Source organism: Chlamydotis macqueenii, chromosome 3, assembly GCF_036417535.1.
Source record: "Chlamydotis macqueenii isolate bChlMac1 chromosome 3, bChlMac1.mat, whole genome shotgun sequence".
In the NCBI taxonomy this organism is placed as follows: domain Eukaryota; kingdom Metazoa; phylum Chordata; class Aves; order Otidiformes; family Otididae; genus Chlamydotis; species Chlamydotis macqueenii.
The window spans coordinates 36,100,510-36,123,330 of NC_141558.1; the positions used below are offsets into that span (position 1 = coordinate 36,100,510).

General features: G+C 38.4%; 1 protein-coding gene across 2 annotated transcripts in view; it reads left to right on the forward strand.

Annotated features, from left to right (window-relative positions):
* Window positions 1–723: 723 nt before the first annotated feature.
* TTK (TTK protein kinase) overlaps window positions 724–22,821 on the forward strand; it is a 32,974-nt gene continuing 10,876 nt past the window's right edge. The window contains exons 1-12 of one of the 2 annotated variants that reach the window (XM_086745018.1): window positions 724–868; window positions 1,221–1,446; window positions 7,629–7,735; window positions 11,480–11,623; window positions 15,445–15,553; window positions 15,652–15,727; window positions 15,804–15,898; window positions 16,920–17,019; window positions 17,703–17,847; window positions 19,195–19,373; window positions 19,495–19,631; window positions 22,614–22,740. In XM_086745018.1, the coding sequence (XP_086601144.1) occupies window positions 724–868; window positions 1,221–1,446; window positions 7,629–7,735; window positions 11,480–11,623; window positions 15,445–15,553; window positions 15,652–15,727; window positions 15,804–15,898; window positions 16,920–17,019; window positions 17,703–17,847; window positions 19,195–19,373; window positions 19,495–19,631; window positions 22,614–22,740 (1,590 nt within the window). The remainder of the gene's footprint in view (window positions 869–1,220; window positions 1,447–7,628; window positions 7,736–11,479; window positions 11,624–15,444; window positions 15,554–15,651; window positions 15,728–15,803; window positions 15,899–16,919; window positions 17,020–17,702; window positions 17,848–19,194; window positions 19,374–19,494; window positions 19,632–22,613; window positions 22,741–22,821) is intronic. The other variant, XM_086745019.1, reaches the window with a different exon arrangement.

Below are 22,821 nucleotides of genomic sequence, written 5' to 3' on the forward strand. Positions count from 1 at the left end.
AAATGTAAGTTTGACATGTACTGATGAGAGTTAAGATCAACTTTATGCAGAAAATTAATTTTTTTTTGTCTACTATATTTGGCAAGCTATCACTGTAAAAAGAATAATGAACCTTTTACATTGGTGAGAAAAATATAAATATTGTGTTTTAAAAAAAAAAATCCATCTGGGAATTGCTAGCAATTACAGTTGTAATGAGAGATCGCGATATTACTAAACTGAGGTAAATTTCTTTGGATCTTCTTGGTGCTTCAGGTTTTGGAGAAGCTGACTTCATCTATACTTTGAGGAAATGGGTACAGTTCAAGGACAGATCTTTAAAGATATTCTCACCCACTCTTAACCATCCTAATCTATGGATTCAGGATGCGATTTGATACAATAGACTCATAGCTATTCAGGTGACATATCCCACTCCCATTTTACTCAGACACTGGGTATACCTTATTGGAAAGGGCTACTGTGAAGCATGGACTAGTATTTGGGCAGATCAGTTAAGTACTGATTCCTCTTGCTCCTCTATATTGGCTTCTACTAAGAAGTTACTTGTATAACTATGTTGACAAAGGCTTAATAGAGTATTTATGTTACATAATGTGGTTGAGTCTCAATTAATCTGCAAAACATACATGAGAGGCTTTCCTATGGTAATTCCAGTTAAGGTGAACTGCAACAGGATTCTTCAGTAACTTCACTGGTTTTTAACCTTGTGTCTGTCTGCAGATGGAGGAGGAGGACCTAAGTGAAAGAGGATTGTCACAAATTGCTTCAATCATGAATAGAGTTAGAGACTTGAAAAACAAATACAGAAATGAAGACAATATCACAGATGAACTTAACTGTACTAAAATCTCAGCTGATACAACAGGTATGTGTTTTTGTTACTCTGTTGTCACTTATGCACTTGATCTTAATGGCTCTTTCATTCTTAGTCTAGGCTAACTGAAAAGATTTAAGGTTTAGCATTTCTTCAGTATTAATGACCACAAAATGCATTTAAACTCCTTGTTTCTTAGTTAACTGCATTGCTCTAACCTTTTGTAAAAAAAACCAACCAAACAAAACCCCCCGAAAAACAAACAAACAAAAAAACCAAAAACACCTCCGCCCTCCACTCACCCAAAACACTACTATTCTTACATGAAGGCTTTTAAAAAGTATTTTCTTCTGTTCATATTTGCTACAGTTTTAATCAATCTCCTTTGTTATTTTTCTGTTAGATAACTCTGGAACTGTTAATCAAATAATGATGACAACAAATAATCCAGAAGATTGGCTGTGTTTTTTGCTTAGGCTAGAGAAAAAGGGTATTCCTCAGATGGATGTTAGCCTGCTGAATAGACTCATTGGTCGTTACAGTCAAGCGGTGACTGCATTACCTGCAGAAAAGCATAGTCAAGATGAGAGCTATGCTCGCATCCTTGTGAGATTCGCTGAGTTGAAAGCGTAAGTATAAATTTTCAGTGTAAGAACTACTCCTTCAGAATTTGCATGATGATAAAGTTTGTTTTCATTAGTAGTTTCTACAACTAATTATGAATAGAGGTGTTTTCATGTCAACTCTTTGAAACTGAGCAGCTTTGGCTAGTCAGCTTATCTGTTGTCTCCACAGTACTTGAATATTTTGTATATGCTAATAAAGATGATTGTTCAGAGCTATTTGATTCAGAGATGTTAACACACTTTTTTTTCTGGGTTCTATGTACAAGGTACATAGCATGAGACCCCCCGCTTTTTTTTTATTTTCTTCAGCTCAAAAGAAACTGCATTGGTGAAATTTGGTATAACTTTTGGTAACTAAAGAATCTGTGTATTAAGCTGTGTATGTTGTAAGTTAGAATTAATTTTCCTGTAGACTTCTATAACTGATTTGGCTGTGAGGTAGACAATTTCCTATTATCTAATCTATTTAGTCAAGCCATAGTGGTCTATCCTTGTGTAGTCTGCTTTCTCCCTTCTAAGAAAGATGCATCCCAACTACATTAAATAGCTGCATTAGGGTAGGAAGAATGTCTCGGAACATCATTCTGTACTTTCATACTTATGAAATTAGTTTTGTGTCCTGGTTCTGGCTAGGATAGAGTTAATTTTCACCTGAGCTGGGAGAGGAACTGGAGCTGGTGGCCCCCTGGCTGGGAGAGACACCTGGGATAGTTTACCCAGATTGGCCAAAGGGCCATTCCATACCATGTGACATTATGCTCAGTATATAAAGTTAGGACTGTGCGGAGGGGAGGAAGACAGGCATCAGGATCCCCTGTGAGTTATTGTTCTGTAAATTATGTGCTTAAGTATTTTCTGTTACTGGTTTGTTGTTTGTTTTCCATCTATTTTCTTTTAAACTGTTTTTATGTCAATCCGCGAGTTTTGCCCTGTTTTCTTTACAGATTCTCCTCCCTGTCCCACTGTGGGGCGTGGTGAGGGAGGAGTGAATGACTGTGGTATTTTAGCTGCTGAGTAGGGCTAGACCACAACAGATTGTGGCCATTTATTGTTTTATTCAATCCAAATTTGAACAGTGCAGTGGTTCAGACTTCTTCAGACATAATTTGGGACAATTATAGTTTGATTTTTTCGTAAGGAGTTCTTTTGTCACTTGAGATACTGTAACAGCAAATATTTTGATTAAGAGCTGCATTTTAACATTGCAGCAATCCTTAACAATTAGAATTGAGCAGATGGTCTTCCAGTGAATATAGCTAGTCTTTTTCTGTTGTACATCCTCCCATTTGGCTTTTTGGCAGGTGGCTTGATCTTGCAGTATGATATGGTCTGCCTCTTTGTCTTTACTGTAATTTGCATGGATCTTGCTGCATCAGTGTTTACTAAAACCATACAATGGAAGTAATCTGTTGAAACTACTGTTGAGAAACAAGCAGAAGCGAATAATGACCTGCTGTGAATCCTTAGTATCTTGAAGAGGTAAGATGTTTTTGTGTAAGTGGAGTAAAGCGTATCTTAAAATCGTAGAATGGCTTGAGTTGGAAGGGACCTTAAAGATATATCATCCAGTTTAAACCCCCCTGCTGTGAGCAGGGGCCATCTTCCACTAGATGAGGTCCCTCAAAGCCCCATCCAATGTGGCCTTGAATGCTTCTAGGGATGAGGCATCCACATCTTCTCTGGGCAACCTGTTCCAGTGCTTCACCACCCTCACAGTAAAAAATTTCTTCCTTATATCTAATCTAAATCTACCCTCTTTCATTTAGAGCTAGTACCCCTTGCCCTATCACTACATGCCCTTGTCAAAAGTCTGTCTCCAGTTTTCTTTTAGGCCCCCTTGAGGTACTGGAAGACCACTATAAGGTCTCTCCAGAGCCTTCTCTTCTCCAGGCTGAACAGCCCCAACTCTCTCAGCCTGTCCTCATAGGAGAGGTGCTCCAGCCCTCTGATCATCTTCGTGGCCCTCCTCTGGACTCGCTCTAACAGGTCCATACCCTTCTTATGTTGGGGGCTCCAGAGCTGGACGCAGTACTCCAGCAGAGTATGAGAGCAGAGTAGAGGGGGTGAATCACGTTCCTCGACCTGCTCTCCACGCTTCTTTTGATGCAGCCCTGGATGCAGTTGGCTTTCTGGTCTTCAAGCGCACATTGCTGGCTCATGTTGAGCTTCTCATCAATGAAGTTCTTCTTGGCAGGGCTGCTTTCAGTCTGTTCTTTGCCCAGCTTTTATTGATACTGAGGATGGCCGTGACCCGTGTGCAGGACCTTCTACTTGCCAATGAGAACTTCATGAGGTTCTCAGGGGCCCACTACTCCAGCCTGTCAGGGTCCCTCTGCATGGCATCCCTTCCCTGCAGTGTGTTGACATCATCACACAGCTTGGTGTTAGAGTGGTCCGTCTGTCAAACCCATGTCTCTCCAGTTTAGAGACAAGGATGTTGTGTGGGACAGTGTCAAATGCTTTGCACAAGTCCAGGTAGACGATGTCAGTTGCTCTTCCCTTATCCACGAATGCTATAACCCTGTTGTAGGAGGCTGCCAAACTGATCAGGCATGATCTGCCCTTAGTGAAGCTGTGCTGGCTGTCACCAATCACCCTCTCAATTTCCATGTGCCTTGGCCTGGTTTCCAGGAGGATCTGCTCCATGACCTTGCTAAGCACAGAGGTGAGACTGACTGGCCTGTAGTTCCCTGGGTCGTCCTTATTTCCCTTTTTAAAAATGGGGGTTATGTTTCCTCTTTTCCAGTCAGCAGGAACCTCAGCAGACTGCCATGTTTTCTCAAATATGATGGACAGTGACTTAGCAAATTCATCTGCCAGTTCCCACAGGACCTGTGGATGCATCTCATCAGGTCCCATAGACTTGTGAACTGTCAGGTTCCTTACATGGTCCCAAACCTGGTCTTCTGCTACAGTGGGCAGTTCTTCATTCTCCCTGTCCCTGCTTTTGCCTACTGCAACTTGGGCGATGTGGCTAGAGCCCTCGCCAGTGAAGACTGAGGCAAAAAAAGTCAACAAGTACCTTAGCCTTCTCCATGTCCCGAGTAACCAGTTCTCCCATTTCCTTCTGGAGAGGGCACACACTCTCCCTGATCTTCCTTTTATCCCTTATGTACCTATAGATGCTTTTCTTGTCCTTGATGTCCCTGGCCAGATTCAATTCTGTCAAGGCTTTAGCTTTCCTTACCTGATCTATGGCTGTTCAGACAATCTCTCTATATGTCTCCCAGGCTACCTGTCCTTGCTTCTGCCCTCTGTAGTCTTCTCTTTTTGTTTTTTAATTTGTCCAAGAGCTCCTCATTCATCTGTGCAGGCTGCCTGGTGTTTTTGCCTGACTTCCTCTTTGTTGCGATGCATCGCTCCTGAGCTTGTAGGAGGTGTTCCTTGAATATTAGCCAGCTTTCTTGGGTCCCTCTTCACTTCAGGCCTTTCTACCAAGCAGATCCCTGAAAAGGCCAAAGTCTGCTGTTGTGAAGTCCAGGGTAGAAAATTTGCTGCAAACCTTCCTTGCTGCCCTAAGGATCTCGAACTCTACCATCTCATGGTCACTGTAGCCAAGGCTGTCCATGAGCTCTGCATTCGCCACCAGCCCCTCCATGTTGGTGAGAACAAGGTCCAGCATAGCACCTCTTCTCATTGGCTCCTCTATCATTTGAATAAGGAAGTTGGCAACCACGCTTTCCTGGATTGCCTATGCCCTGCTATGTTGTCCTCCCAATAGATATGGGAGTGGTTAACGTCCCCCATAAGGACCAGGGCTTGTGACTGTGAGGCTGCTCCTATTTGTCTATAGAGGGGCCTCGTCCACTGGGTCTTCCTGGTCAGGTGGTCTGTAGCAGACCCCCCTCGTTTGGCACGTTCACTGATTGCTCACAATTTTCTCAGTGTCTTGAGATTCCCCTGCTGTTTTAGACTTGCCTTCTCTGCTCCTGGCTGTTAGCTTATCTAGTACTATCTGTTTTGTCACTGCTCAGTTTTAGCTGCTGCTAATGAAAATTCAGTCCTCTAATGACTTTCTAGAAGTGCTTCTGATTTTTTTTTCTTTTAGTTTTTGCAAGTAAAGTAGCATGTTGATATGTAGGTGCTCTAGTGATACTGCCTTTGGTGGGAGAAGAAAGGTGCTCTTCCACAGAGTTCTGCTTGCTGTTCTCCCAAATGTTCCACCCAACAGGAAAAGCAAGTCAGAGCACCACAAACTTCAGAAGCAGTGACAACAGTTTGAGATTGTAGTATCTATTATGATATTGACCTGTTATGATACTGAGGTTGTCTGAAAAACCCTTGAATGTGCTCTCAAACATGCAAACATGAACAGCCAGTTTCATCTGTGAGGTTTTTTTTTGTTTGTATGTTTGTTTTTTTTTTTTAAATCTATATTGCACTTTAACCATGTCAGGCTTGCTTTCATGTAATGCTTCTGGCTGTAGAACAGTGCCACCAAGTGTGTGACACTTAATGCCTGTTGCTAACATTAGGTCTTGTTCTGCATATTGCTATCCAGGTTGTTGCTGCTTTCTATAGGAACTTAAATTTTGACATGCTTTCTGAAAGTGAATGTAACTCACATGTTACAGCTTCATTTGTGTTACTCTGACTTTGCCTGCAGGTGGGTTATTCTTGTGCCTGTCCTGTTCCTTTGGATGATCAGAGCTGAGTTTATTATGCTTACTGGAGTCCAGTAGCATGCCTTAACTATGATAGAGACTTTTCTCATTCTTAATTCCACAGAATTCTACTGGCAATATGTTATCTTTTGCTTTCTGTGTTGTATTTTTCTGTACCTAGTTTTTTTTTAACCATTGTAATAAATTTTTCATCATCCCCACCTCTAAATACTACCTTTGCTTAACTGTTGAACCAGGGTAGAATTTTGGAAGAAATTCCTTTAGTTCTTGATTGTGAATTTTGCTAATAAGTGTTAAAAGAACTTTTTTATAATATTAAAAAGAGAGACTGAGTCCATTGATACAACATGTTAATTTATTTCATTGTGCTATAGATTCAGGCCTTTTCTGTCTTGAAAAATATCTACCTAAGCTGTATATCCTCTGAAATATTTAAATGTTGGTGTACTGTGTGCAAGCATCTCAGTTGTCCTACTTAGCAATCTATGACTGAATGTAAAACTAGGATTAAAATTTAGTAAAAGTAAGAAACTATTAAATGTGAAGTATCTTTTATTGAGTTTGTGGCACAATCCTACATTTTTGAAGTCTACCATGTTTGCCATTGCTGCTTCTGGTGTGTCTGCAGAAAATGGACTTAAATCCACCTTGTGCTACTAAATTTAACTGGTAAGAGTGTGTTGCCTAGGAGCATGGGGAAAATAGAATGAATTTCCTACATCTTGTAAGGAGTCAGTGTTCCCATAGAACCCTTGATGGAGGTAGCTACTGGATAAATGGTCTTGTTGTGTCTTAGTTTTCTATAGGTATGGTATTATAAATATACCAACAGAAACAATGTCCTCCATTGACCTACATCTCTGCTAAGGGAATCTGACAATTTGGGTGCAGCTGCGGAAGCTCTTCAATGTGGAAAAACTCATAACCTCTAGCAAAACTTCGGAGTTCAGTATTGCTTTAATGTAATGGATTGGAAACTTTGTGACCATATTGCTGCAGGATATAACTAATAGTGTATATAATTCTTCTGACTTGTTTAATGAGATACATTTTTCCACACTTGGTGTTTCTAAAGCTGTCTCCTCCCTGTCCCCCTGCCTTGCAACCTTTTTCATGTAAGAGTGAATGCATTTAGAAGAATGGATATTTTTCTCTGGATAGTGTTGCCATGTAGCCTGGAAGGGCTATAGGTACAGGTTAGTGGGTGTTCTGAGGGAAAAGATCTACATATTTTGAGGAATAATATAAGCAGTGACAAAGAATGAGTCCTTAATTCAGATTGTCTTCAGATTTGAGCAAATTCTGGTTTTTGGAAAGGGTCAGCTTAAGATATATATCTATATTTCTCTCTGTCTCTGTGTATGTCTTTCAGTTATTGGCTTTTTAAGACTCTTTGCTTATTTGTACTTCACTGATGGCTCTAAGGAAGAAGAAAAACTTTGACTATAGATGGATTACTTTTTCAGAATTATCTACAGCCATAAGTTCCAGCATATGGAACTTAATCCATGTTACTCAGACTCTTCACCTTATGTAACTATTGATATGCTGTCTTTACAGTCTTCAAGATCCAGAGGAGGCACGGGACCAATTTCATCTGGCCAGGCTGAACTGCAAGAAATTTGCTTTTGTGCATGTGGCTTTTGCACAGTTTGAGCTATCACAAGGTGTGTAGAAAAACTTATTTGATGTTGCTCTTCTGTGTTTTTCTAGACTTTGTTGTTTCAAACTTCTGCTCTGTTACATAATTTGCAAGGATACGGATAGGTATTAAATCAGAAAAAGAAAAAACTGGGTTTTCTTTTTGTTTGAAATTTGACAAGAACATGTGTGTTCATTTTGATGAAAACATGTGCACAGTTCTTAATAGTATTCATGTTTTAGAAATAACTTTCCAAACAAGATGAAAATAGACAGTGACTTCTGGGTTTTTTTTTAAGCTTAGATCTTGCAGTGGGAGGTATGAGTGAGACTGTTGCTGTGTTAAAAAAATGGTACTCAAATTTGGGTAGTAACTTCCCTTTAGATACTTTCAGCTTGCTTGTGGAAGAAATTCTGGCTTCTTCCAAAGAGCAACTGTAGATTCTCTGGGTTTTTAGTTAAACCAAAATATGCTCTAAATGTGCAATTTGGTGCAATTAAATTTCCCTCTCTGCCACTCAGGTTCTTAAGTAGCTAGCAACTGGATTTTAATTGATTCTTCTGTTTCCTGTTGAACATTCATACTGGGACAGTGGAGGTGGTTCATATCTTCTGTTGCATATAAATGCTGTGGACTGACTTTTTTGACAGTATTGTAGATGCTGTGTTCCAGTCAGTTGGGGCGGCGGGAAAGGGTGCAGTTTGTCAGTGTTCAAAATGGAATGATAGTCTTCATCATATGGTGCCTTACAGCAGTGTTTTTGACAAGCCATTTCTGATATGAGAGTAATAATGTCTTTTAAAAACACTGGTTCCCTTCTTTATCCTGTTCCTTGGTGTACTGAATCTGGCTTGGGTGGTGTTAATTTTCTTAACAGCTCATATGATGCTGTGTTTTAGATTTGTGACTACAACAGTGTTGATAACACACCAGTGTTTTAGCTGTTGCTGAACAGTGCTTGAACAGTGTCAAGAATTTTTCTTGCTTGGCCTCTCCTCTGCCCAAAGGCTTGTGGTGGCCAAGAGGTTGACAGGGGATGCAGCTGGGACAACTGACCTGAATTGACCAAAGGGATATTCTATGCCATGTAGCATCATGCTCAGCAATAAAGAACTGGAGGATAGTTTTTCCACAGCAGCAGATGCTTGGAAACTGGCTGGGCGTTGGCCTGCTGGTAGGAGGTGATGAATTATTGCCTTTGCATCACTTGATATGTTTTGTTTGGTTTTTTTCCCCTTTTTTCCTTCACTTATTAAACTCTTTGAGGTTTTTTCTTTCTTTTGCTCTTCCAGTTCTGTAGACTGTGTAAGTTATGCTCCAGTATACTTAAAACAATAGGGCCTCCAATATATTGGACCAGTAGTCCACAAAGTTCACCTTGGCTTATGTAACTTCTTTCCTATTGTGTGCAGGGGAGGTGGCCCTGGTGCTTGCTAGCAAGGTCGTGCTGCCTACCCAAAAATGTTTAGTGAGCACTATATGCTTATTAAAAAGATAATAAAACAGTAATTCATCAATAATAAAGATATTGAAAGTAGTATAATAAAAAAAACTATTTTGTAATTCACGTAAAGTGTAGAAATGTTACTAATGGTTACCAATGACTAAATTAATCCTTCTATCACAATCACTTGTGAATTTAATTACCACATGTATATGGGATGTGTTAATGCAATAGTTTCTCTTTGACAGCAAATAGTCAACCTGAAATGAAATCCTAATCCCAAAGAAATAAGCCATTTATGCCTGGCTTAGTTTTATCTTCAGTGTGCTCTCTGATTTATATCTGCTGCCTTTGAGCTGGTCTATCTGATATTTGGTAATGTGTATGGAGCTGTAGTGTCCCTGCTGGGTGCTTCAGAGAGGATTAATGTCATGTGTGAGTTGTACATTGTTACTTTAAAAGTGCTGTTACTTTTTCACTGAGTGTGTTGAGTTTAGGCTAGAGGGAAAGGAAGGAGGGTAGTGCTTTGTTACCCCCTCATCTCAGTCATTTCAATAGTGTTTTGGCACACTTGCCAATTGCTTCTGGATTAATCTGTATTTCCCTTTGTATTAAGAAGAGTTAATTATAGCAAATTTGCAAAATTGTGAGCTGAAGCTCAAGTCAAAATTCTGAAATTATGGTTGGCAAATTGATACTGATTTTCTTTTAAATTGAATCTTCATGAGCTGAAAATGGAGTGACACAATAAAGGTGGCATTCTGTTTTGTTTTTATTTAAATGCTGAATACAACTTAATTTAAATAGGGCACATGAGGAGCTGTCTCTTCCTTGCTTTTGGTGTGCTTGAAGGAGATTTGCTGTGAATTGCTTGGAATTCAAGACCATAAATAATACTCAACTTTTGCTTATATAAAACATTATGCCTAGGTGTATCATTCTGGCTTTTTGTATGTGAACTGGACTGATCTGAAACTCATAGAAACTTCTGGCTTTACTTTTGTGCCTTGGTTCCTCACCTGTTAAGGGGGATGGAGCTTTTCATTTTTCATGTAGGTGTTTTGATATTGTTATTTCTTATTCAGTGAGGCACATAATACTAGGAGGATTTACTTTTCCTTTTGAGTAGCAGGTCTTGCTGAAGCAATGTGTGGTTACTAAATATAGCCAAAGGTAGAATGCTGCTTAAGGATTCTTGAAAAGAAATACTAAGCCTATCCACTTGCTAAGGATTTGGGAGAAAAATAATATTTGATTATATAGTTTAAAAAAAAAGTAGTAACAAATATGCACAAAATAGATCTAAATTAAATCATAGCCATTCTTATTTTGGCATTTCCTTGCTTCAGTGTCCAACATCACCCATTTAATATTCTTAGAATAGGTTACATAAGCATAAGTTCCTAATATATACACTTCACTCTCCACCAGTGTGATTTGCAGCTGACACCAACATCTAGCTTTAGTTATCTGTGGAGTTTTGAGTGCTGGAGACATCATGGAGCTCTGAAATATAATATTATATACTATAAGAAATACTTAATTATATACACATGTGGAACCTATAAGAACACAGTGGTCTACATTTCGCTGCTTTGGAACTGAGGAAGGAGGACATCTGGGACTTCAAGGTCATTAAACAGCTGTAACAAAACATTGCATTTTGTCCTCATGCTCTCTAAACCTAGGAAAATATTTTGGTTGCAGTATGCTTCCTTCCTTATTTGATTTTTATGGTTTTTTTAATAGCTGTACGTGCACATGCTTATATATGTAAACTGACTGTTTTCATTATGTTTTGTTAAAACACCCCCTTTTCTCCCTCTAGTTCTCTTCAACCTCTGTTTATGGCATTTAGTAATGTGTAAAACTGTAATGAAACAATATCTTTCATTTTCAGTCCTCTTTTCTTAACTGTAGTGCTTTCTGGAGTAGCGATGTTTGATTTTTAACAGCCGCTTTTAACTTTGATTTCTATTCAGTGCATTAAAGATGTTTTATAATGCATATGTAAAAGTTTGTATCTGGTCAGATCTAATGAAAGTCCATAAAGGTTGTCTTTCCTTGCTGATACTACAGAAAAAAAAAAGGATTTTAGAATTTGTGTTGTATTTCCTTACAGTTCCTTTAAAACCAAACAATTACTGAGAATGCAGTTTTGTGAGTTCATAAAGCATACTTTTTGTGACTCGGTGTTCAACTTCATGTGAAAAATTGACTTACATGATTCACTTATAACTAGTTCCAGGCAATATCCTTAAAGTGGATATCCAAGAAGAGTTTTCTATTTCCTTGATTTCTAACTCTGTGTTCCTTACTACTTAGGAAACGTGAAGAAGTGCAAGCAGCTCCTTCAGAAGGCTATGGAGTGCTCTGCTGTTCCACTAGAAATGTTGGAAACTGCTCTAAAAAACTTTCATTCACAAAAAAAGCAGTTGCTTTCAGATGAGGAGAAGGAGAACTTAGCAGGTAGTTGCAACTTCTTAAAATGTTGGTTGAGTTTATGCATGTTATAATTCTAGATCAAAAAAATCTTTCTAATGTTTGTCCCTTCCACATACAAACTCATAACCTGCTATTGTCTAATCAGCATATTTATCTATATTATCAACTTTGTTACTTCAATATTTGGTTCCATCTTCAATGCAGTGACTGTAGTTTGCAGGAGCCATAGGATGGTAGATTCTCAGATTCTGCAGAGGGTGTTCCTCTGACTTGTTAAGTATTCGTACTTTGAAATAGAGACGTAAAGCTGAAAGTGTGAAATAAGAGCTACTGGTGGTGGAGAAGAATTAGAACTGAAATATGCAGACTAAACTATACAGATAGCTTACTTCTATCTTGTGACAGGCTGGTGAAGTTCTGGCAGTCATTTCAGTAAAGTCAAATCTAGGAAAAATAATCCATTTCAACTTTATATTTTACAAATGGACAAAACCGATGTATTTATCAGTACAAAATTGAAGTGCTTCACTGTATCATAAAACATAACCGATACTGGTTGCTGGGTATGTAATTTCAACAAGGGAACAGCTACCTCATGAAGTTTGCAAGAGATAGATTTGTTTGGAGTGGAAAGGAGCAAAAAAAACATGGTTCCACTTAAATATGGAAGTGCATTTAACTAACTTTTCCAAGACTGGTATCTGAGACTTCCATATTTTTGCTTTGTATAAGGACAGAATTAGTGCAAAATAGGTCTGTTTTAATTTCCTTATAGATATGTCTTCAGGAATGTGGTTTGAGATTTGACTGGCTCCTGTTGAATCAACCTTTGTGTTAAACATTAGTTGTGGCAGGAGGAATCCAAACATTTGGCAACACTTGCAATAATATAATAAGATATTAAAAATGTCCTTAAACTTTGGTTTCTTGAGAGGCTGTAGATAGCCATGAATTCTTCTGTTTATTGAATCAAGTCAAGTGAATAATTTCCTATACTGATGGAAAACAAGGCCTATGTGATGAAAAGACTTGTTATATAGTATCTTAATTGTCTTTGACTTTTTATAATATATGTTCCTTGGTGTCTGATTTGTTTTTGTTTTTTTTTTTTTAAATACGTATCTTGTATTGTGGAAGAAATCTTTCTAACTGAATAATCAGATACTAATTTCCATTTTAAAAAGGGTTTGTCAGGAAAATAACTGAATTTAAGAAGTTAGCATATATCTGAAGGCTTTTAAGATAGCTTGTACTCAACAATGTTCTCTAACTGAAAAAGTAAACTACCTTTTCTGCATTGTAACACATGAACAGAGCGTGTTCATGGGCAATTACTAAAGTGTTGATGTATTTGCGTTAGTGTGTTCTGACTTCTCATGGTCATTTGTTCATCTCTGAGAAATGACCTTCCCTTCTTCACCTCTAGGCAAAAATAGCTTGAATGGTGGACCAGGCTTTTCTGAGCTGTTTATTTGTGGATTTGAGGTTTTAGAATGACTTCTTAAATAACTTGATTTCTGGTTCTGCTTACTGTAAAATACATCTGAAATATATACTTTATTAATGAGCTTTGTGAAAATAATGTGACTAGGAATTGACTTGATGTTTCATTTTAAGATTGATGTATAACTTCTAAAATTTCTGCTAAATCTTCAATAACCAAGCAAGATTCTCTACTGGATTAAGATTGCGTTGGTGAATGAGCTGTTTGCTGTTGCCTGCCTTGATTTTCACTGTCCTGGTACAAGGGCACAGCTTATAAGACCACTCTCAAGTTTGCTATCAGTGAAAAAAACTGGTTTAATTTAACCTAACAAATTTCTTAGACTAATTAAATTGAATTTACCTAATATGAGTTAGGGATTACTCTCATAAGTGCTATGTTGGCAGGTCAGTGAGGTGTGGAGAGACTAGCAAAAGGTCTTTGGTAACAAGTAACTGAGCAAGTAAGCTCTTCAACTGCTTGGTAGAGTTTGCTCTAGAAGGGAATGTGCCTGTAGTCTAACTCTGTCAGGAGATTTTGGATGTAGCTTGGATATTTCTTTCAGCCTAGGATTTGTCAGTATGAAAACCATGTTCAGTAACTGAAATTGGGAAGCTTCTTAGGATTTTAATAACTAAAACTGTATTTAAAGTGCCTCCCTCTTGAAGAAGGGGAATGAGAATCTGAGGGAGAAAAACAAGTGTTTAATTGATGATTGGTAATTCTGATATTCCGATTCTTGTCTTCTACTTCTGACACAGTAGGTAGTTCTAGGGAATTAGTATGCAGCCTTCCAGAAATCGTACTGGAAAACCTAAAGGAGAAGGTATGCCTGTGAAAGATGTACCTATTTATGTTGTGATCACTACTTTTTATAATTTTCACTAGAACTGAAAAGACTGCATGGTTTTGCAATTGCAGGCACCCATTAAATGCTTTAAATTCAATAGATGTATAGAAACATAACTGAGGTAGCACAGAAATATTAAATTAAAATGAAATAGCACATAAATGAGGTCAGAGCCCAAAAGCAAGTGTTCAACAGGAGGAGAACAGGGTAGGTTGGCCAGAGGAGGGACAGCCATGAAGATGATCAGAGGGCTGGAGCACCTCTCCTATCAAGAAAGGCTGAGAGAGTTGGGGCTGTTCAGCCTGGAAAAAGAGAGAGCTCCGGGGAGACCTTATAGTGGCCTTTCAATACTTAAAGGGGGCTTATAGGAACGATGGGGAGAAACTGTTGCAAAAGGCCCTGGTAAAGAGGACAAGGGGTAATGGGTTTAAATTAGGAGGTAGATTTAGATTAAACATAAGGAAATTTTTTTTTTTTACAATTACAGTGTTGAAACACTGAAACAGATTGCCCAGAGAGCTGGTAGATGCCCCATCCCTGGAAACATTCAAGGCCAAGCAGGACAGGGCTCTGAGCCCTGATCTGGTTGGAGATGTCCCTGCTCCTTGCAGGGGGATTGGACTAGATGACCTTTAAGGGTCCCTTCCAACCCTAACTATTCTATGATGCTACATTATTATCAGTGTCTTGGGTTTCTGCAGTAGCAGGGAGTTTGTAAGGATTGTCTAGACAGTTTTATCTTTTGAGATACTACCTCTGAAACAAGCTTAATTTGAGTTTTGATGCTTAATTTAGAATTTATTATAGTTATTTAGGTGTGGGTGTCCCCTTCGTGTGTACGGATAAATAATTGGAATGAACAATGAAAGAATCCAAATGTAAGCAGTTTTAAATCTCCTGGGAAGTCATTGTGGAGCAAGCTTTGGAAACATTCCTCAGATAATGCTATTTTGGAGTGGAGGTTTACTCTCAGAATGTGGATTGGGAAAATCACCTTGCTCTGAAAGCGTGGGTTTCTTCTTTACTCCCTCAAGATATTATTTAAACCAATGTTTTTGGTGCTTGTATTTATCCTCCTGCAGATAGGATTATATAAACAATGAGGTTTTTAATTTAGAAGTTAAATTGTTTGGATGGTCTTTGACTCTCCCTTTTATGTGTTTAAACATAGTTTACAACTACAGCTGTTGTAGTTGTAAACAGCTGTTGAAAACAAGTACCTAATGTATTTAACAATTGTTATAGGACATTTTGTGCTTATCCTGGAAAGCTCCTTCTGGTTCTAAGTCTGTGTTTGGCTTTTTTCTGTTTTCATCTGAATTACCATATCTTATATAATTACATAAAGTCTGTCTAGATCAGTAGAAAACAGTCATATATGTCATTGATACTAGATGACTGCAAATACATATATTTTTAAGTTTCACCTATTATAAAAGAACTTTTTTTTTTCTTCTGAAACCAATACAATGTGCGGTATTATCTGAATAATTCTAGCTAATTTACTTACAGTATCAAATACACAAGAGTCTGGACTTCAGAGCATAGTTGGAAATCACAGAAGCATAAAAAGGAATGATTCTGGTGAAAATTCTTCTACTGTTACCAGACTTTTTCTTGGGTAATGGCTTGAGTTCTTATTTAATTTTTTAAAACATCAGTTAAATCAAAACCAAAGACACTACAGTGTTGTGGGTTTTTTTTTTTTCTTGCTTTCAGGGAGGAGAAGTCACAGGAACTTGATGCTCTAGTTAATTACCACAATCCATTAAGACCACTAAACAAACCTAACCAGGTAGAACATCTTACATTTTCCTTCAAAATTTTAAACTTTTCTACTTTCCACATAATAACTTTCAATTTGCTCTTAGGTCTGCTCCTTTGGAAGGGTTCCTGTTGAACTAGTAGCTGATGATGATGATGTGAAGAAGACAGATATCTCACTTACAGCTAGTGTTATGAAGAGGTATGGCTGTTGAGTTTACTACAGCACAACAGACTTTAATACTCCTTTTCAACAGTGTTTTTACTGGATAGTGGAAGTGTCAGATGTTAAAAATGTTAAAATTGATCGAAAGATTCTTGACAAATAGTTATTATAATTGCAATAGATATTGCAATAACCTGCTTCATATCTTATTACTCAGATTCTTTGTCTGAGAGCATGCAAAGATCAGTTTCTCATTCTGGCTAATCAGTATGCTCAAAAGAAAAGGAGAATAAGAAAAAAAAATTGTTCAAAATAATTTTACATTTGCATATTTCAGTTTCTAAAATTAGATACAAGGCAGTCTTCTAACTTCAAAAGATTTTTAAATCCTTATTTTTAACATAATCCACATGATGATTATTATATTAAGAAAGTTATTTAAGATATTTAATTATACTCATTTTATTGTGAATAAGTGTTCAGTAGTGGAAGAATCTGCCAACTAAAATAACGCTTTGCTACATGTGGTAACATGTCTGTAGGATAGCTTGAAAGTAAGCAGAGGAGAAGGCTTCCTCCTCCAATCAAGTCTGTTATGCTAACTTTCTCCTTCTCTTATTGCTGTGTGACTGAATTAATGCAGAAATGGGAACTTTGGGAAGAAATACATAACCGAAGAGTAAAAATTGCATATTTAGCCTCTCAGAAGTTAGTTAAAGCCTAGTATTCTAAATCTGTGGAAGTAGCAGGATAATGTAATGTAAGTATTTTAAAAATTACTATGGAAGACACCATTGGGGTTCAGGATCCTAGCTGTAGCTTATTACTATTTTCTGTGGAAGACAACCAATTAAGTCATCTCTTATTTCATAGGACTATGGTCGCATTGTTACAGATTTTTTGTATTGTTTCTCTCTTGGCTGTCAGAGTGGACCTGTTTGATATTTGAAACTTGTAGCAAAGTCTTCACACAACTGTCTTTTTCATCTGATTTACAAATGGCAATCGTTACATTATATATTGACATATGATGTAATTATCAATGTTATTTCAATAGGCAAATATCGGGCTCCAAATGTACAGCCTTCATTGCACCTTTTCCACCAGCAGAACCAAAATCTAGTGGGGGTGATTCATATGACCTGGGAGACTTACAGGTAACTTAAATCTCATTGAAATAGACATAAGGAACTCTACCTGGCTGTCCTATTGTGTTAGAAAGGAAAATAATGTATTTTTCAGTTAGAAAAGAAATAAGGTAGAATTTTCCTTTGGGTTAAGTAATCAGTTGTGAATAGAAACATTCATTGTGGCTTTTAAATTTGAAAATTACTATGCATAATCTGGCATTCAGAAAGAGCTTTCTCTGAACAATACATCTGATGGGAGAAACGGAGGGGGTGTTAAAAATCTGTCATATGACTTATGAAGAGGGGATAAACAGATTTTATCTTGACTACAGGAGCTCTTTCAGCTATAGACATGATTTCTTTTCATGGGAAGTACTTTATTCAATGAAGTCAGTGTAATTGAGTTCATTAAGTGCTCTATGGAGCTGTAAATTATGTCTTTTGATAGAGAATTATTTCAACCTATGCCTTGCATTCTCATGTCCTGTGTCCCCATCCCCCGCCAAAAAAAAAAAATCAAGAATAGAAAGCATTTAGGTCTTCGTTATAGAAACTGTGTGATGGAAATTCAGAGTGTTGATGGATTTAAAAATAGCGTCAGTAATACTTGTCTGTGTACCTTGCACTGTTTGCTTTGTGTTGGTCATTAATTATCATAAGGAAGTGTCTTTTGGACACTATGCTTGGGATCTCCTTTGATTCTTTTTAAGATGCTCTTTGTTTTCTTTGGTCCTTACAAGAAAAAAAATTCTTTACATTTGCAGATGTTGGATGATAACAGTGTAGAAATGGCTACCAATTCAACTGTAACTCTCAAAACCAAAATGGATACAAGTCTTGCAATGAAAAAAGAAGGTAACTATTAATAAGTGATGCTTTACTAGTTCAAAATAGCATAGGCGTTGAAAAATCACTACTCTGTATTTAAAAAAAATGCATTGCTAAATAAAATATTAAAAAAAAAAAGAAAAAATTGGTTTCCTTGAAATTGAGGAGCATTTAATAAAAAATTGACTTTTAATGGTACCTGTGAAAGTAGTAAAAGAAAAGGAAAAAACCAAACTGAACAAACATCTCCACTAAAAAAATCCCAACCGAAACCTACAAATCCTTGCTGGAACACTGTCCAAAAGTGTGGAGTGCTGGACTTGAAGTAAATGCAGATGTATAGTGCTAATTCATTATGTTCTTAGTTCTTACGATACACATAACATAAATAGGCATTGGAATAGCACCAACACCAAGGAATATGGAATACATGTACTAATCTTTCACACTTGCCACTTCTGTGTTTCATCAGAAGTCTAGTTCCCTACATGGCTTTCTGATTTCTGATCCTGCTGAAGAAATCAGGTGAAAATGTCTAATAACATTGCAAGAGCTGGATTTAGGATGATATACATACCTACCTATTGTAGGAAAAATATTTAATTTGAAAAATTATGGTTTTTTTAACTTCAATGTCCCCTTAGCCCCTCAGTGAAACCTTTCCCATTGGGAACAGTTTGGGTTTCAGGTTGTACTTTCCCTGTTTGTGCTTCATTCAAGCTTCCAGGCAAGATACTGGTTGTAGTGGTTCAGTCCTTGGTAGCTGAATTGCACTCAACTCTTTCTTAGCATAGGATACTGCTTTCTAGTCATTTGAAAACAAAACTGAACAAGAACTGAAGGAAGACTTAGGTGGTGCTATTTGCAGCCTGGCCTGCAATCTTCCACCAAGTCAATGTCCTGTTACACCTGCAAAAGGAACCATGAGATGGAGCCTTGTCCCCTTATGTCTCTGGCTTCAGTCATTACACTGGATTGTAGGTTGCCTATTGTTAAAGACTTCTAATTTGAAATATTGCAATAAGCTTATCTTAAATGCTTTATAAACCTGCTCAGTGTCCCAGTATGGTGTAGTACAAATGATTAATATGATCGTGTTCTGTGTTGGTGAAAACAGGTATATCTCTATTACTGTTATAGTAGTATCCTAAGATTTAAGAAAGTTGCCATGTTACTACACTGAATTTAATATGAATCCTGAAGATTACATTAATGCCTTTTAATGCTTGATTCCAGTAAGTCAACTGGGTTAATTTCTTCTGATATAGAAAATGAGGTATAATTCTAGAAACTGTTGGATAAATCTGCCAGAAACTGTTTCAAGTACTAAATATCAAGTCTCCTTAATAATCTGATTTTTTCTTTCCTTTTCAGAAAAAGTCCAGCATCAGAAGCTGAGGATACCAGAGCCAAAGAGTCTGGAAAGTCAACAGCAACAATCTAGTTCCAGTGAAAGCTATAGAAAGCAGTTGGATCAGATTAAACTAAACTGTGTTAGTGCCAGAAAAAAATGGCCAGTTCAAGAAGTGACACAGAAAAGCTGCCATAGACAGGTAAAGTAAAAGGAATATGTAGTTTTCTAGCTGCAGCAGCTTTCGCATTTTGAAAAAGTGATTTCTGTGTTCTTAATTATGGCTCCTTGTGTGGAATAATATCTTGTTTTGCACTCTGTAGGGAAAACAGTCAAGTCTTGAACAATCTGATCATCCCATTTCAAGAGGTTTATCACCACCAGATACTGTTTCTAAAAAAAGTGATCCATCACATGTTTGTGGAACACCAAGCTCCACATATAATGACTATATGGACTGGTAAGTCACTTCTTCGAGGTGCACACTCATGAACAGCAGCTGATCTCTGGAAAAACTTCAGTTTTTAACAGGGTTTCTTAAGCTTTTCTGTTCAGAGAGCAGCCAAGATTTCCAAGTGCTTCCAACAATTGATGTTAAGTGCCTGACTTGGAGATTTGGATTGCATTTAGGGAATGTTGTCTTCCCTGTCAGCATTTCAGCATTTGGAAGTACACTATCAAATTAATAAGTCCTTACTACAGCATTTATCCTTCTCTGATCCCTGCTACACAACACTTTCAGATGCCTTGTTTTTTTGTGGTTGACAGGCTTTTTAGATTGATAACTGTGTATCAGTCTGGTTCCAATGATGCAAATGTCTGTGGATGTAAAAAAAAGCGTAAGAAATCTAGAGGCTTGCAGAATCAAGTGCTTAAGTTAGGAAATGCTAGCATTTGTTTATCCATGCAATCTTAAATTAGGCACAAACTCCTGTGCATATGTTGATAAATCTAATTATATGATTACTTACTATTTTCATAAGTCTCCAAGATGAATCATGTGGGTCAAAGCTATATAATGACTAAGCAGTGCTCCTGTTGGTAGGACCTCTGTCTCTGTAGCTGTAGTATTTAGAATATATGTAGTGAATGAAGCACGTCATCTCATGATAGAACTTGACAAAAGAGGTCCTTGAACCGTGGCGGTCTGGTGAGGTGCCCAATGACTGGAAGAGAGGGAACATAACCCCAATTTTTAAAAAAGGGAATAAGGAAGACACGGGTAGCTACAGGCCGGTCAGCCTCACCTCTGTGCCTGGCAAGGTCATGGAACAGATTCTCCTGGAAACCATGCTAAGGCACATGGAGAGCAAGGAGGTGGTTGGTGACAGCCAACATGGCTTCACCAAGGGCAGATCATGCCTGACCAATTTGGTGGCCTTCTATGATGGGGTGACCGCATCGGTGGACAAAGGACAAGCAACTGACATCATCTACCTGGACTTGTGCAAAGCTTTTGACACTGTCCCGCACGACATCCTTCTCTCTAAACCCATGTCTCTAGACATGGGTTTGATGGACAGACCACTCGGTGGATAAGGAGTTGGCTGAATGGCTGCACTCAGAGAGTGGTGGTCAGCGGCTCAACATCCAGGTGGAGACCGGTCACGAGTGGCGTCCCTCAGGGGTCTGTGTTGGGCCCAGCCCTGTTCAACATCTTTGTCGGCGACATGGACAGTAGTGGGATAGAGTGCACCCTCAGCAAGTTCGCCGGTGACACCAAGTTGTGTGGTGCCGTTGACACGCTGAAAGGGAGGGATGCCATCCAGAGGGACGTTGACAGGCTGGAGAGGTGGGCCTGTGCCAACCTCATGAAGTTCAACCAGGCCAAGTGCAAGGTCCTGCACCTGGGTCGTGGCAATCCCAGGCACAAATACAGGCTGGGCGGGGAATGGATTGAGAGCAGCCCTGAGGAGAAGGACTTGGGAGTGCTGGTGGATGAGAAGCTCAACACGAGCAGGCAATGCGCCCTTGCAGCCCAGAAGGCCAACCACATCCTGGGCTGCATCAAGAGAAGCGTGGCCAGCAGGTGGAGGGAGGTGATTCTCCCCCTCTACTCTGCCCTGGTGAGACCCCACCTGGAGTACTGTGTCCAGTTCTGGAGCCCCCAACACAAGAAGGACATGGACCAGTTGGAGAGGGTCCAGAGGAGGGCCACAAAGATGATAAAAGGGTTGGAGCACCTCTCTTATGAGGACAGGCTGAGAGAGTTGGGGCTGTTCAGCCTGCAGAAGAGGAGGCTCCGGGGAGACCTGATAGCAGTCTTCCAGTTCCTCAAGGGGGCCTACAAGAAAGATGGGGAGAGGCTGTTTAGTAGGGCCTGTTGCGATAGGACAAGGAGTAATGGGTTTAAAATAGAGGAGGGTAGATTTAGATTGGAAATTAGGAAAAAATTTTTTACAATGCGAGTTGTAGAGCACTGGCACAGGTTGCCCAGAGAGGTGGTGGAAGCCCCATCCCTGGAAACTTTCAAGGCCAGGTTGAATGGGGCTCTGGGCAAGCTGATCTAGTTGGGGATGTCCCTGCCCCTTGCAGGGGGGTTGGAGTGGATGACCTTTGAAGGTCCCTTCCAACCCTAACTGTTCTATGATTCTATGAACAGATTCTGTTCTTGATCCTTTCAGACTTTGATATTTTGGAAATTAAAAGAATAAATTCTCATTACACACTATGTACGGCATATACTAAATATGCAGAATTGAGTGCTTTTGTGTTCAGTGAGAACTGTGCTTTTGAGTGGCTTTGATTTTTTTTTTTTTTTCCAAACTTATGTCATTTCATTCTCTAGAGAAAAGACCTAGGTATAAAAATTCTTTTCCAGTTCTCCTCTTAGCATTACTTTCTGTAAATACTGTGGTTAAAAAAGTATATTTGGTACTATAAGTAAATATATGGTAGACACATCAAGGGAACAAATCAAAAAACATAGAGGTTTTCTTTCAATCTTTAGTCTTCTAAAATACGTGATCTTTCTGCTCATATACAGTGTAGGTAAAGCTCTCAAAAAAAAAAAACAAAACACCAAACCAAGCAAAAACCTCTCATGATTGCCTTGAAGTTGTTTTTCTCAATATGCTCACCTTAGTCTCTCTTTATTGAAAAAGGTTTTGAATAAAGAACAATAAGCTAAAGAAAGTCTGAGCCACAGTCAGTTCTCTGCTATCTTACGGTCAGATCTTTTAGTTACATGGTGCTTTCATTTTCCAGTTTGTGGGGAGTGCCAGCTATTTGAAGATGGGGTTTAATTGGTTAATATTTTAAGAAATATTTCCTAAGTATGTTTAAGTGTACTTCTAAAGGACTTTCAAGTAGCAGAAGCTTGGACTTTTAATATGGGGTTTAACTTTCAAGAAGCACTGCTTTCAACTTTGTTATTAGAGTAATCTTAAAATGAAAAAAAAAAACAGAACTAAATGCAGATATTGTTCATAATTTCCTTTAGTTTTAGAACGCCGATTGTAAAGAACAACTTTCTACCGGGATGTCAAATTTCTACTCCCTACAGCCAGCTCCCATATTTCCTACCACATACTCCAGCAACATCACTTCAGAATCAAGTTGGCTTGCAGGTAACAATTTTAGGCTATCTTCTGACACTTTTCAGTACTTATTTTCATTGGAAACTACTTCAGGTTAAATATATCCTTGTA